Source organism: Etheostoma spectabile, chromosome 11 (genome assembly GCF_008692095.1).
Source record: "Etheostoma spectabile isolate EspeVRDwgs_2016 chromosome 11, UIUC_Espe_1.0, whole genome shotgun sequence".
Lineage (NCBI taxonomy): Eukaryota > Metazoa > Chordata > Actinopteri > Perciformes > Percidae > Etheostoma > Etheostoma spectabile.
The window spans coordinates 2,260,569-2,277,629 of NC_045743.1; the positions used below are offsets into that span (position 1 = coordinate 2,260,569).

The following is a 17,061-nucleotide window of genomic DNA, read 5'->3' on the forward strand; positions in this document are numbered from 1 at the left end:
GTTTACTATATTTAGAATAAATACACCACTATACCATGTCGTCAGACATTCCTTTGTCTATTGTGTGACTTCTGTGTTTCAAACAGGTTAGGAACTAAGAAAACTAACAAACTTGCCAATACAGGCAGCGTTAGACTTGCAACTTGCATGTTCTGCAAGGTAAAATTAGGGTTTTTTTTATCAATGGAGTGGCTTTGACAAGAGCACAGGTAATGGCTTCAGTTCCCCACAGGGCTGTTTGACAGCAAGGTTAAACTGTTAAAATATTGTGAATATGGCATACACCTAAATTGATGTTGATCTTTAAAGGTTGGCCTTTTTTAGGTTGCCAAAACACATTTTTTACACTGGCTATGAGATAAGTACCTCATACAACACCACTGTAAACAAATCCAAACAATCCCTTTAAATGAGGATTTTCATCCAGTCAAAAGCCCGTTTTTCTTTATGTTCCTTGACTGTGATGTTTGAGCTCTTTATAGTACAAAGTTATAATGTACATTCATTTTTTCAAATACAATCTTCCAAAAGTATAGTATGAAGATTAGTATATAGCGCATGCTTCACAGCGTCAGTGACAGTAGTGTGGATTTGGAACCCAATAATTCTGCCCTGTATTGGAAGAGCAAAATCAGGGTAGAGTGTTGTAAAATGATCAACATGGGGTCAAAACAGGTCACAAGCTTCATTTACAGAAGAAAAAAAAAAGGTTTATACAAACTTCTACACAATTCATATTTACTTCACACAGTTTATACAACATGTAAATTAATTGTATGAAAGTTTAATTTAGTTGCTGTTTTCCAATAATTATATATATTTTGGAACAGGTTTTTGATTCCCTACCCTACATAGCTGACGAGTCTTGAGATCGTGGATGAAATTTATAACTTTTGTGGGTAAATTTGTGTTAGAAACATGCGATTTAAGTGCCCAAAACAATGTAATTAGGCTGTGTGGCTGTGTGTGGCTGTGTGTGTGGCTGTGTGTGGCTGTGTGTGGCTGTGTGTGTGTGTGTGTGTGTGTGTGTGTGTGTCTCATTTACCTGCACACCTGAAGCTCTGAGCAGTCAGTCCTTTCTCCACAGCCAGACAGGTGAGAATACTGAGAAAACTGGTAGTGACGGACTGCCGCTTGGCTCTCTGGGCCTCCCGCTGTCTCCTCTCCCTGGGTGGTTTTGATCTCAACAGCACTCCCTGGAGGGCTGAAGCTCCTTCTCCTAACTTTCCCCCTTCTTCTTGGGTAGGCCTCTGTGCACCAACCGCATCCCGCAGGGCCGTCACCCATTCCTGGGCCTTGAGCTGATCATCAGCCCGTAGTCTGAGTACCTCTTTGGGAAAAACTACCTGGAAGCAGTCCCCTCTTTCTGTCCACGGCTCTCTGTTCTCTGGTTCCTGATTGTACCGCACGTCCAAGCAGGAGGATAGGGAGTACTGAAGGACAGGCTGGGACACAGACCCACGGCCCTCGGTAGGGAAGGCGCGGAGAGCAGATCTGGTCAGGATGAAGTTGAAGGCCCGCCAGTTGTTCTGATCTTTCAGCTGGTGGAGCAGACTAGCCTTGAGGATGTCCTGACAGCGTTGGGTGAACAGTGGCAGGGTGGTGGGTCTGCTGAGTATGAAAGAATTAGACTGGAGAGACGCCTCTGCTGAGCTGGGGGTGTCGCTGTCCCAATCAGGCCGGGTGTCAAGCCCTGACGGAGAGGGTGACGAGGACGGTGACATGGGTGCAGGAAACTTGACGACCTGTTGCTTTTCCATTCCGGTTTTCCACAGGTGGTTCTCCTTCCTCCCAGGTCTGACTGCCTGCACCTTCTCCCACATCAATCGTCTCCACTCCATGGCCTCCCATTGGTTGGGTGCCCTCAGCTGGAGACGCGTGCTGTTGAAGAACAAAGCCTGGAGCGTGCGTTGATCGGCAGGCTGGGTGATCTGGCCGAGCTGGCTGCAGGGTGCTGGAGAAATGATGCTCTGGCAGTGTGACAGAGAGTAGGCGGTGCCCAGCTGGCGGTTGGCGCTGCTGTCCAGAGTGTACAGCCGGAGCTCACAGGGTGTCAGCTCGACATGGCAAGGTGTCCAGCGGCCCCGAGGCCCCTCACGCTGCTCCATCGCACCCTGCTTCACCACACTGCTACTGCTGATTTTATTAGCTGGACAAAGATGCAGAGGAGGATGGGAAATAGGAAGAAATGAGACACAGATGAGCAAGGTGGTGTGCGTCAGGATAAACACATACAGGATAATTGCTAATGGTATTTTCCCCCTAAGTAGATCTTTTATCCTTCTGAGAAATCATGAATCTTCTGATGTATTCTTGACATATTTTTTATCCATGTGGAAATGTAATTGGTTACATAACATACACTTAAGAAATTAAATTTGACAGCATAAGAAACACTTCAAGGATGCTGGCCAAGTGTTTCCAGTAGATCTTTAGGGCAACAAAGACACAATAGCACTCAACAGAATTTGTGTATTTAGGCCTGTTGTGAAGAAACTAGGAGTGAACATTTTAAATTGTATTATGCTGCAGAGGTGGTGTGAGTCGCTATTGCTAAACACTTGGGTTCACTGCGAGTTACATTTTTTTGGACATCAATATTGAATTCATTGCAATGAACCACATTCTGTGTCCTCTTGGTTTGCTTACGCAGTTATTTCACCCAGTTTGCCTAAATCCTTACACAATTAATTGACCACAGGAACCTTAGGCTGAATCTCATTTCTCTAGATGGGCCAGTTTCCTACACAATGTAACTTATCGGGGGTTTGCAGCTCTGACGTAAGTTTTGGTATATTGGTAAGAGATAGCCATGTGTGGGTGCTTCTATTAAAATGTTCCCTGTCACCAAGGCAGGAAGACAAGGTTTGATATACCCTCCATCCTCTCTCCATCTCTTCATGATTATGGTGTTTTCTCCTTTCTCCTTCTCCTTGCTTCATACTCAGGTAGACAACAGGCGTTACCCCTGCTTGTACATAAGACTGGGCCAGCCTGTATTATGAGCTATGCTGCATTCACTGCCATGCCTGACAAATGCATGTTCAGATGCCAACCAACACAAATCTATCATATTGAGCAAAATGTTTAACACAAAATACATGACAGGGATTGTAAAAAGGTTCTTATATAAAAAGGAAGTGCCACAGATTAAGGGGATAGTTCACTGACTGGAGAATGCAAAAGGTGAAGGTAAAACTAATGATATCAATGATTAAAGCCTGATAGATTTTTGAGGCCAATACATAAAACACATTTTGTGCCAGATATGATGATATTTCACATTCACGCAATCAACTTTAAATTAAAGTACGGAACAGTAAATAAACAGTAAAAAAAAACAGTAAAATAAACTTGAATAAAAGGGAATTTACATAAGAATGCAGCTTATAAAACAAGTATTTCTCCCACTTCTTTTTGCATATCTGCCATCATTTTTGCCTACATATACAGTATATCTGAGATAATCCAAGATCTGACAGCTGATGTGTTGGCGAGGCTCAAATAAAAATGGCAGCAAGCACTTTAAAAAAAATTACCAAGAGCATCACAATCAAGAGCAAAGAGGAAAGAGCATGTCAATACAAAAGGATTAAGTAAGGTAGATAGTATTAAGAATTCTTATAACTTAAAAACAAAATAACATTTTAGTCTATACACCTAGAGACCATTGTATGCACTTTTTGTGCTTTGAGTTCAGAAAAAGGTCAAACATGAAAAAAATAAAATAAAATAAAACTTTAAGACATGTGACCAGTGGCCTGTGGATGAATATCTGGGAAAATTAGCCATACTTTAGTGGTTTAATCACCCAATGAAACCAAATACTGGACAAAGATTTAAACATTCTTAAAGGTCAGATTTTCCTTTCAATCTCAGGCTGTTGTATATCCACTAAAAAAAGAGGAAGAGAGACAAGAACAGAGAAGGCCAGCAGAAACAACAAGCTGTATGTGAAATATATGAAATTTGTGAAAAACAGATGAAACTTTAGGACTCATAAACTGTGACTTATTATATAAGCTGTCTGTAAGTCAACGAATTTGGTGTTTCGAAAGAAGACCACATACAATTAATTATTAAGACAGTATTTTTCACTATATTTCAAAATGAAGTCAAGACCTGCTTCATACTGAAATGGTGAATACTGAAATGCAGTTGAATAAATGGTTATATGTAACCTAGACATCTTAAAAAAAAAAAAAAGTCAAAACTATACAGTCTAATTTAGGCAAGTTTTAACCTTAATATCTAGACATCTTTTAGTGGGTAGAAAGGTTTTCTTAAAAATAAAAACAATCGCCTTCCCCTAAACCAATCCCACAAACTTATTAAACCCCCACTAGGAGCAGCCTAATTGGCAGATATTGCATTTTGGTTCTGAAACATGCTAAATTAATCAAGGAAGGAAAAGGAAAACGCTAAATCCTTCAGAGCTCCAGTGGCGAGTCAAGTGCCTCATCAATCTTATCAAAACCGCAGCAGACATGGTGTCACTCCAGGTCTCCGACTTGGCATGTTAACAAACCTTTTTTGCTAAAAGAACAAATGAATATGCAAATACGTTTTTAGCTGGAATCAAGATTGGCTGATTGGCAGTCTTCACGCTTGGGAAGGTTGAGATGAGAATTAGGCATTGTGGCGAGGAAAACTGCTCTGTTCAATTAGCCTTCATCTCCACCTGGTAGGTTTTGACATCCCACTTTGGTAATAGTCCAATATACACACACAAGCCTTCAACCAGAATGAACACTTTTCCATCAGGGCTGCAAACTAACCAGTACTGCTGCCCTCAAGTCAATAAAGACCTTAAACAAGCAACCTTACCCACTGATATAATATTACATGCCTTTTTACAATCAAACAGACTCCCACAGTTTCCTGGATACAAATAGACTCTAGAAGGAGGCCACACACACACACACACACACACACACACACACACACACACACACACACACACACACACACACACACACACACACACACCACACACCACACACACACACACACCACACACACACACACACACACACACACACACACACACACACACACACACACACACACACACACACACACACACACACACCACCACCACACCCCTTGGTTAACACCAGCATTTAATTCAAAAGCTACCTTTAAGTGTGTGTGTGTGTGTGTGTGTGTGTGTGTTAAAAAAAAAACAAATTGAGTGAGGCCGGAATTTGGGGGGGAAAAGGATGTGTCATGCAGTAAATGCTGATGATGATGATACATGATGTGTTACAGTGCGCTCAGATGCAACAGGAATTGAAACACAGAGGACACATGAATGCATTCAAAGTCAGCAGAAAGACTCAAATGAATGTGCAACAAAGCAGATGGACTCTTGGCAGCTAAAACTATGATGAAGATGCAAACTGAAATTTTAAAAGCAGAGAAAAGATGAGACTTCACTTTATTACTATTATTTGCACTCCTACTGTTACTGTGCACTGCCTTAGCAGATAACGTACATTACATAACTTCATATCTAGATACCATCCAAACATCCCCAGCTGTCGCTTATGGATAGGCATTGTTTCAATGTGAATTAAGAGACATAGTGAGGCAGAGCTAAAATCACTCTGCACTCTGCTTATTAAGGTCCTTTTCCTACTTCTCTTCTTTCTATGCACATCGAGCCGAACTAAATAGCCTGATGCCTTTTCACACATATGCTAATACTAAATAATCCTGCCAGTATCAGGGGCCGGGTAATTGGGTTGCCTCTTCTCGCCTCATTTGAGTCCATTTGCTGACAGGATTACAGGCTATTATCCCTAAGGATCCCTTAGGATCTCCTTAGGCCTTCAGATGACCAAAACACACAAACAAATGGTGTGTGTGTGTGTGTGTGTGTGTGTGTGTGTGTGTGTGTGTGTGTGTGTGTGTGTGTGTGTGTGTGTGTGTGTTGAGCTCTCTGCCTCAATACTGACTGTCATAGCACAGCTGTGTCATTTCAAGTTATCATCATCTTCTATCATTATTGCTTTCTCTGAGGATGCTTCAACATAAGTAGAGCATACGCCCCAATCTGCAGCACAAATAGTCTGAGACTTCTGTTCTCCAAAGGCTGAGAAAGCTTTCTGGTGAATGGACGGTCGATCAGAGCAAAGGAGGAGGAGGAGGTGGAGGAGGTGTGCATGTCTCTGACAGGTAGGGACCGGACTGTTGGTCACTAGAAGACTCAACATCATCTTTCGGGAGTCAAAGCAAATACGGCTCTTCATGTCACAAATGCCTAATTAGGAAAATCCAAATGGCATTAGAGGGTCTAGTTCACCCAAAGTTAGAAAACATATAATTTACCACTTCACTGTAGTGATGCAGATGGCAGTTGGGGCTACATTTGCAGTATATCTGCCCCTGAGACATCTGCAAATTATGCTCCAAAGACAAAACACCAAAGTGTAATTGTGTTGGGTAAAGTCTCGTTTTACTGCCATGGGTGTGTCAATATGTGTTATATAGTGGATCTGCACGTACTCAGTATCAGCTCTGACCACTTGGTGCGTCATAATCACCACCAGAAAAAAAAAATGAGGAAGTGAATAGGCTGTATGTATAAATGCTATGAAATGACAATGTCCTAAAAGACTAATCCGGGGACTTGACTGGAAAAAGATTTCCCTGTTTCTTTTACCTTTAACATAAAATATTTTCCAATATGGACAGGCAATGTGTATAAAAGTATTTAAATTGCTTGTTTTGTTAAGTCCATTTAATTTTATATGGCCCGATCTCACAAATGTTTCTTCTGTCTGAATAACTGTCTAAACCCCGAAGATTACAAAATCTTTTTAGCTCTATCGTAGACCAGAAAATTTTGGACTGACAAATTCATAACAACCACTTTCTACATCACATCACACTCCCACTGCTATGTGAACTCACCCTCTGGCTGGTTGTTGAGGATCATGTTCTTCAAAGTGTTGCAGTCAACAGTGGGCAGTCCATTGTCTGTGTATGCAGACGGCCGGTAGTTGACGTCCGACCTGGACCGGTTGTGTCCCTTCTTGAAGGCTGAGTTGGTCGCGGAGTTGGCAGTGTTGTTCGTGCACTCCTTGGTATGAGCTGCCAGGTCGTTGGTGGAGCGCGCTCGACTTCTCTTGCCGTGCCTCAAGCCCATCCCCAGCCCCAACACGCTGAAGTTGTCGGCCCAGGCCAGGCCTAGAGGCCCCACCTCTGGCTGCTCGCTGGCCAGCAGGCCCCACACGCCACTGGAGCTCAGCTTCTCCAGCGCCGCACTGGACACCTCCTGCAGCTGCTTAGGTTTCCTGGAAGGCTGGAGGGACCCTATTTGAGCTCGGCTCGGACCTTGGCCTTGTATCCCGTCTATGCAGTGGATAAAGTCCTCGGTGGCTTCAAGAGCCGGGCTGATATTACCCACCACGTCAAGCTGCTCAAGACCCTCCATGGCTGGGCTTGGTACCTTGAGCTACAAGTCTCACAACTAGATGGTTTTCCAAAATGGACACAAAAACCAAGTTAACAGCATCCACATGTCCAACTAAACAAATTGGCTTTCAGCTGGTCAAATGCAAGCTAAGAAAGGGGTAAGAAAGATCCAAGCAACCTGCAGTCTTCACAAAATGCTGACTAAAGCAAAGTTCTGCTCTCCTCCACAAGACAGGGCCTTCATCCTTTTCAGCAGTGTGCCTCGAGCTCTGGAGGGTAAGTCGACTACCTCTCTTGGGGGAAAGCTTTTGCGGCTCAATGCCAGAGCTAAACAGGACTGGCAGTAGGCTAAGATACCCAAATTGAGCCAATTTGGGTGGCAAACTACATTTCTTAGCCAGATACACACAGTTTTTGGCAAAAAAATACAGTCGAATCCCCCTGCACAGACTAAGATGTTACAAGGGGCTGGTTATTTTGGCCCGTCAGGTGGCTGTGAAGTCATCAGATGGAGACTGTTTGTGGCTTTGCTGTAATAAACAGAAGATGGAAAGAGGAAAAGGTTAAGAGGAAGCATTCAGAACAAAAACAAAGAATGGAAGCACTGTTGAAAGTGAAAATATTGTGATTAAACTATACATATAACAGACTCTAAATAGTGGCTTTGCAAAGACAAAAGTCCCATAATTAAGCCTCTAGTTTAGCAACTTTAAGCATCAAACTACCGACCCACCTACAGTATCTTCATTAGACGGAGGCCGACAGATTCCTTCTCAGCAAAAAGAAAGAAACGATCATCCTGCCTCCCATGTCCTGATGAAATAATACTTGACTTCCTCCTCAGCTGCTTATCACTGGTCTGAGCGGGCAGAGAGGAAGCAGGCCTGGGTGGGGTTCCCATCCATCTGCCTGACCGCCTGTCTCTTCTGATTCTCTCAACTCCTTTGTCTTTGTCTCTCTCTCTCTCTCCTTTTAAACCTCTTTCTTTTTCATGTGTGCTCTCTAGGCCTCATTGATTTTCTTCTCCTCCACAGCTCAGTCTCTTTTACTTTTCTCTACATATGAATTATTTAAAGACCATTACATCACTGCAATTAGACAGGCTGGGCAATACATCGATTATTCACGATTTATTGATGATGATTTGTTGGAGATACAAAGGAAGATATTGTCGTAGATGTCACTGACTTCAATGCTCTTTATGGATTAAATATTAACTTCTATGCATAATACACACACGAGTAAGACCATACGGTCCACTGGTGCAAAGCAGCTGGACCATTAATGCAAAAGTTCCAACGTTACATGGAAACTGCTGAGCCGCTCAATTGTTTCATTTTTCAATTTTATTAGATAAATAAAACAACGAGATTAAGAAATTGCACTAATCCCGGGATGACATAGTTAGCAATGCAGTTTCTTTCTGCAAGCGTTTCAGGAGAACAAAGGAGCCAAAACACCATTAAATTTGAACAAATATTCAATCTATCTTCTTTCTATTCTATACTCGCCTGTGTCACTTTTTATAAATTACAAAACCTTAGTTGCAAAAATACAAGTTTAAACAACCAACATATTTACCATGCTACCATTTGCCTGCAGATACAGCTCTGACTTAACCTGAGCATCATCAAGTTACTCATCAAGCTTTCCACTGAACTCATGTTGACTCACACATGCAGTCAAGCAAATACAGGCAACAATAGCTGGGAAAGCCCAGATTAGATGATGATGAAATTATGATTTTTGAAACTACGTTTTACGTATCATAAAAAGGACTGTAGTCATCCCAAGGAAAGCAGACAAAGGAACAAAAATCAATGTACTCTATCAGTACTGATCTGGTTCATTTTGTTATCCCAAGTTTCACTGTTGTAGCTATTGCCTAGGGTTAGCATTGCATATGTTACATCAAACTAGGGTTGCACAATATATCGGGTTTTTTTTTTACGACATGGCAATATCAACTGCCGCAATGTACATATTGTGAAAGGTTGCAACATGTCGCGATAGACACAAGATTTTTTGTGTTATATGAACAAAATATCAGCAGAAAACTGCACTTCAAAGTGTATATGTCCTTTTTTAGTAGTGCCTGTCATTGTCAATTCATTGTTCAATTTGTTCTATAAAACAAAGTTAGAAATGATTATTTGTTTTAGATTCAACAAGCAATTTGTTGTATTTTAAAAGACTACTGAAAGCAACTGAAAGCAACAGAAAGGCAGAACTGAGTACACTAATATCTGTTAATTTATAGCAATTATGATCATTATCATAAACGATATCCAACGATATCCAACCTGAACTGACATTTTGGATATACTTCATTATCTGAATATATTTTAACCACTAAGAAAATCTTAGATGTGGACAGCTATTAGGGGGTCTGTAACAAGGCTTCATCTGTTTGGGTTTTTGTTCAGATTCATGTGCAACACAATACATTTATTACAATACAGGACTTGGAAAAACTGGTCCATGCTTTCATCTTCAGTAGACTTGACTACTGTAACGGGGTCTTTACAGGTCTCCCTAAAAAATCAATCAGACAGCTGCAGCTGATTCAAAACGCTGCTGCTCGAGTCCTCACTAAGACCAAGAGACTGGATCACATCACTCCAGTCCTCACTAAGACCAAGAGACTGGATCACATCACTCCAGTCCTCACTAAGACCAAGAGACTGGATCACATCACTCCAGTTCTGAAGTCTTTACACTGGCTTCCTGTACCTCAAAGAATTGATTTCAAAGTACTCTTGCTAGTTTATAAATCCCTTAACGGTTTAGGTCCAAAATACATTTCTGATCTGCTACTGCACTATGACCGCCCCAGACCTCTCAGGTGGTCTGGGACAGGTCTACTTTCTGTCCCCAGAGTCAGAACTAAACAGGGTGAAGCAGCTTTCATTTTCCATGCTCCTCATATCTGGAATAAACTCCCAGAAACCTGCAGATCCGCTGCTACTCTCAGTTCTTTTAAATCAAGGCTGAAGACCTTTCTTTTTGATGCTGCCTTTCTTTAAATGAATGCTCATTTCTTTAAATTTCTTATGCTGCACTGTAACTTTTATTTTTGTGTTTTATGTTTCTATTTGTTTTTAACTGTCTATTCATGTGTTTTATTAATTTTTAATGTTTATGATTTTTAACTGTTTGTACTTGTGTTTTATCTGTTTAACTGATTTTGTGTAAAGCACTTTGAATTGCCCTGTTGCTGAAATGTGCTCTACAAATAAAGCTGCCTCGCCTTGCCTTGCCTACACAATTTTGGCTTCCCACGATCAAAGTTCCTCGGCCGAGTGACATGTTAAATGTGTCATAATCTACAGCTTCGTAAACCACTGTCTGTTCCCACCACCGCGTAGCTTAGTTTCTAGATGTAGACGGTCACAGAGGACAGTTTTCCTCACCACGCAAGGTTTCTCCCTAATAGGAAGTTTTTCCTCGCCACTGTCGCACTGAATGCTTGCTCTTGGGGGAATTACTGGAATTGTTGGGTCATTGTAAATTATAGAGCGTGGTCTAGACCTACTCTATCTGTGAAGTGTCTTGAGATAACGCCTGTTATGATTTGATACTATAAACAAAATTAAATTGAAAAGAGCAAGTATTCTCCGTTCAGCTGTAACTTTTAAAGCTGGAATGACAACACACCTCAAGTGTTTCTGTTATATGTAAACAACACCAATTATAAAGAAATACATACTTAATGGATATATAGACATAGGTATACATGAAATGGCCGATTAGAGTAAAGTAACGTTAGTTAGTCTGATGATACTTGAGTTTAATATGGCTAAGAAATGAAAAACAACAGTGTGCAAGGATTTTGTTTGTCTCTGATCCTGTATCAGTAAACACACAGTCAGCATCTCAGCAGGACATGACAGAGGTGAAGCCACGGTCAGTCTTTCTGATAGCTACGTTACCTTGCTACGTAAGCTACCTCGTCAATATGCCCTGTTTACCAAGAGAAATATAACGTATAAAGCGGCACAAATAACATAGATTAATTACTTTGAAATACGACTGAATAAGGCCTGTTTTTATCCCCAGCTAATGTGATGTGAGCCGGGGGCTAGTTAGCTAGCAGCTAACGCTAGCCTCTCTCTCCATCCTTGACCAGTGTCACTTTAATACAAGATAAAACTGCTCGCTCACTCACGGCTTAGCCAGCACGTGTCAGCGGACCCGTATCGGTGCTGTGCTGAAACCCGTGTCGTTAGTAAAAGTAATCGAGACTCACCTCAGTGTGTTTATGTCATTTTTGACAGTACGTCAGCGATAAAGTCCCCTGCAAGCAACTGAAGCCACAAGATAAAGGTTCCGTGAATTAGACATGGGTACATTTTAGAAGTCGGCTACTTTTAACAATGAAATGCATATGAATGCATACAAAAAAAGAACATTATATAGTAAAATAATTCAGTAAATTATTAAAACTCAACTCATGACAATCTATTTTATATTTAATTATGCCAGACTCACATTTCCATGTTTCTTTCCCTTTTTTACATTTTCCCCTGAGCGTACCTTCCTCAGAATAAGGAAAACAAGACAACATAAATAAACAAGTGAAAGTAATTTCTTTTAAAAGATATTATGAAAATAATTGTTAAGGCATTCATTAAGCTAAACAACACATCAACAACTGCCTCAATGGTGAAGGTGTATGGTCACAAAACAACAGACACCAGCACCATTGTTACATGTAATTTTATCTTGTTATTATGACTTTTACTATTATTATCACAGTGAGGGAACTCTTAACTAGAGTTTGGTAGTATTACTATATAGCAATTTTCTAAATAAAAAAAACCTTTGACATAATTTAATTTCTAATATTCCTATTCTAAGTCATTTCTGTGTTGTTTTTGTTGTTTTTTTGTTTTTGTTTTTTTTGGGGGGGTCCTCTTTAATTTCAATTTAATTATAATGAACCATAGATGACACACGGATCAAAAAGGCTTCACTGAATCTTATAAGCTTAATCAACACCTGTTCTTCGTCTCTTACCGATGTCTTCCGTAATAAGGCAATCCTGTTGTATACAGGGCATTTCTATTATTTTCATTATCATGAAATGGGATAAAAGTCCATTTCATCCATCCAAAAGACATAATCAATACCAAGGTCGATAGCAGGACGTGGTGCATTTATATAGTCTCACAAGGAAAGGTTGTGACACACGTCTTTACAGACAAATCTGACCAAGATGGGAAGAGGACCGGAGAGTGGAGGACAAAGCAGAGGTAGGGATGGTTTCCCCCTAATGGGCTGATTAAAGCTGCCCGAGGGCCCAACGTGTCAGCAAATGTCATTCAAGATGGATGCAATGATTCTCCTCCGACCTGTGGCCCAACAAGGGTTGAATTGATAAATGTGGACAATAAAGGAGTTTTACTTTTACTTTACATACTGTATATCTGAATCAATATTGTCAACCCTCAATATCAAAGACGTGCAGGTTCAATGAACAGATCTGAATGAGATATGTATTTGTTTTTGGGGTATAATTAACCCTTTCCTTTGGCTTTAAGAAAAGCTTAACTACATAGAGATGTGTATGTGTGTGCTGGTTAATTTAATTATTTCAAACTTTAGCACAAATTACTGATTATAAGTAGGCCTGGCTTCAATACAAGAAATATTTGAACTTGAGAAAGGCCGCCTCCTCCTCCTCTCCTCCTCTCCTCCTCCTCCTCCTCTCCTCCTCCCTCCTCCTCCTCCTCCTCCTCCTCCTCCTCCTCCTCCTCCTCTTCTTTGTCTGAATTTGTTTCAAAAGTTCTCCCCAGTGAAGGAGAGGAGAACCAGGCCACCCTAATGGGCTCTACTGAGTACTCTATGCAGCATTGTTGCAGGATGATAGTACTGCATGTCTCAGATTTTTAAAAGAAAATGGTCATTTCTTCTGATTTTTCTTTTTTTTTTAGAATTTCATAATTCTGAAGCATGTTCAGCAAAAGCAAATAACTGAAAACTGGAACATCTTATTTGACAGTCATTCTTTTCAACACAGTATTTCTTTATGGACAAACAAGGTTCTGATCCAGTGACCCCAGAAAACACTTTTGTTCATTAAAGAACTTTTGTATTATATTTTGCCTTTTTTACTTTCCATTCATTCACAATTTTACATAAGAAAAGGCATGACTGGATGTCGGTATTGATGGTTATGACTGAGCTGCGTCTGAGCTTTAGAAATCCTTTTAGGCTAAGTGTCTCTGCTTGAATATAGGGATTAAGGCAAAAAAATAAGCATCAACGTTAGGAATAAGACCATCTGTGTCCATGAAGCTCCATCATTTTCCATCTAACAGCAATCTCACATCCCTCTTTCCTTGACTCATGCACTCAAGTCTCTTTTCTGTCCTGTCAGTCTTGCCTATTTCCTTCTTTATTTTGATCATGCCATCTTCTAGTGATGACTAAATTATGATTAGATTTAAGGATGTGCAGTGCTTTCATCTGTCTAGTGCATTGTTTAATACTGCCCCCTGTAACCCCTCTCGAACCGCCACCCCGACCCCCCAAACACACACAACACAATAGCAATCTACCTCGACTCACTCACCCTCTATTGAAGAGCAGAGTGGCTGCTTGGTTGCCGTGGAAACACTGCGCTTGTATTTGTGTGTTTTAGTAAATGTTTCTCCCTCGCTTAGATTAAGTTGTAAATGCATGTGCACAAACAAAAGCACAGGTTTATTTTTAACATGCATACATCTGCAACTTGTGTACAGCTGCATTATATATCTTTATATAAGCAGAGGTTTAACATGGTCGATATTTAAATCACTTTGACACAACTGGGTGCTGTGCTATAGAAACTTTTCATGAGAGAGAGAGCTGCTTTTATAACTGCGCAAAGGATAGATTCACACATTTCTTGAACACTGAAACCGGTTTTGTTTGCTCTAATCATTCCATCCGTTGATAAGCCTACTGGCCATTAAAACATCCTTTCTTGATGCTCTTCCAATGGGGAGGAAAATCTACAATTCTGTGAAAAAGTAGCCACACATTCCAAAGTCCATCTGAAGTTATATGAGCCTTTAGCAGTCAGAGTTAGACAATTCATGTGGAGACCTTCCAAAGTTAAGTCTTTCACCATAAAACTCCTTCTTTGTGATTCCATGTTGACCTGCAGTGGAGGGATAGTAACATAAAGACGACATTTTGTGGAACTGAAGCTCCACGTTAGCTTCAGACAAACTTTGGAACACATTTTTGGAAACAAGGACGTTCGACCGCCAGTGACAGTCCAATTGGAGATTTGAGTGGGTTTTGCTAGTAGCAGCTAATGTAGCCGGGAACAGCTAGCCTCAAGTAGACACGCCGAGTTGCTTTGGGCCAGGATGATTGTTGGTGGCACTGGTGGCTATGTTTGAGGCCTATAATAAGTTAATTTCTAGCTCCACACCCACAAATTTTCCATTTTCAAACATGTCAGCCCCAAGAGTTGCTAACTCAAGAGACATCACTGGAGGAAGTATTTCATACTTCACACAGCTCCCTCTGGAGCTACAAAAGGCTTTTTAAATGGGATTTTTTTTTTCTTTCTTCTTTTTTCATGGAGTAGGCTAATACTCCCCAACACCAGTAAACAAACTTTAACGTGATGTGTATTGGTGGAGCTTCTCTTTAAGACGCAGTGCATTGAGCGCTTCGGCGATTGTGAATGACATACCTGGAATTCCAGGTGTACAAAAGACACATTTAAACAGAGCTGTAAACTTTCAGATTGCCACAACAGGTAAGTGAAGGGACAAAGTACAAAATGCCAATGCATTTACAGTAAACCCAGGCTATTCCACTTATGACAGTCTGAGAATGGAGAAAGCACAAAGTTCAACCTTTAGATTGATGAACTGTTAAGTCTGTAAACTAACCTGAACAGGCCCAGGTGACTTTAGCGGAATAACTCTTTAGATTTATCTAAACCTGCTTTAAGGAACTGAGTTTTCTTCACACACAAAAAAGGTCAATAGTCTGAAGAATCTTTCAGTGTGAAATGTTTGAAATGTTGTTTAAATGTTTCAGTGTGGAGGTGTATGTTTAGAGAATCATCTGAAAACGTATTTGGGAAGAATTGTGTTTGAAATGAAAGCATCAAATTTAGTGTGTACATGTGTGTGTATTTCGTTGTTGAACAGCACAATACCAATATGCGTATGTGTTCATCCCTGGCACAACACTTCTCATTCACACCTAATGATCAGAGCCTCTCACTGGCAGCCATCTCTCCTGCCAGACCAAATCCAATTACCAGGGACAATAGAAACCAGCTCCAGTTTCAAGGCTCCATCAGCTCCTCTGTGCTCCTGCTCTCTGCTCCGAGACTCCTGCTGGACCTCTAATCATGTTGAGGGTCCACAAGGGACACAGAGAACACCTGTAGACACACACACACACACACACACACACACACACACACAAGTACAAAGAGAAGCACAAATACAAACACATATCAAGCACAAAGGCAAACAAATAAAACACACAATTACTGTACTGTACAATTGCAACATCCAACAAAAGACACAAGCAAATATGAATAAGAACATTTACCAAAACACAGATATAACTGATGCAACAGGAAAACACAAATAAATATAATAAAGTGACACAAGTAAATATAAACAGACAGAACAACCATGCAAATACAAATAAAAGCACATAAAACAAAACAAGCACAAATGCAAACACAAATATGCACAAACACATGTAGACATGACACTGAATATAGTTAACTAATTTGCAGTAATTCAATATTTATCAATAAGCCCTACATATTTACCTGTTCTGTGCAAACACACCACACACACACACACACACACACACACACACACACACACACACACACACACACACACACACACACACACACACTTTACAGCACCACATGGTTCACTTGACAACGGCTCCACCTAGTGGCACAAACACGAAACAACAAACTTTTGCTCAAAATGGACCACAATAAATGCCGAAATCCTCCTTTAAAAATCACAACGAATATCATAAAGTTATCATAAAGTCAGGAGCTTTCAGCATAGTTAGATTTGAAGCTTTGTGCCAAAATGGACAAAAGTCCTTAATGGTGTTGTATTAAGGCCTAATGAGTTATCTTATTATATCTCAACTTGAGAAACATTTTTTCCCCATGAAAAGACTGATGAAAGAAAGTGTCAATGAGATTGCATTGAGTTTTCAAAAGATCCAAAAGATACTGGATGCTACATAGGAAGTTGGAATAAGGGCAGAGAGACTCATAGCCTACATCGATGAGAGAGAGAGAGAGAGAGAGAGAGAGAGAGAGAAGAGAGAGAGAGAGAGAGAGGTAAATGTAGGAAAGGAGATGCAGTTTAATAGGACAAGATTTGGACAAACAGACTCTACTACTCTGCTATGCAGTATACGCTTCCTGATTATAAAACACGTGTAGCCTAACTGCGATGAAACTGTTGAACATGTGGTGACAGGTTGTAGCCTAATAAGGTTTTTTTTTAAGGTAAAATGGGAAAAGGAGAAAAACCAAGTAGGTAAAAAGAAAAAAATGAAACATGTTTAATGTCAAGAATATAACTTCTTTATAAAGTGTTGGTCACACACTCCGGTACAGTAGGTGGCGGCATGCAC

General features: G+C 40.6%; 1 protein-coding gene across 1 annotated transcript in view; it reads right to left on the reverse strand.

Moving 5' to 3' along the window:
• The window catches only part of plekhm3 (pleckstrin homology domain containing, family M, member 3), a 38,593-nt gene extending 26,854 nt beyond the window's left edge, over positions 1 to 11,739 (reverse strand). The window contains 3 exon segments of the mRNA XM_032528905.1: positions 1,046 to 2,149; positions 6,919 to 7,952; positions 11,672 to 11,739. Coding sequence (XP_032384796.1) covers positions 1,046 to 2,149; positions 6,919 to 7,441 — 1,627 coding nt within the window. The 5' untranslated portion in view covers positions 7,442 to 7,952; positions 11,672 to 11,739.
• Positions 11,740 to 17,061: the final 5,322 nt, after the last annotated feature.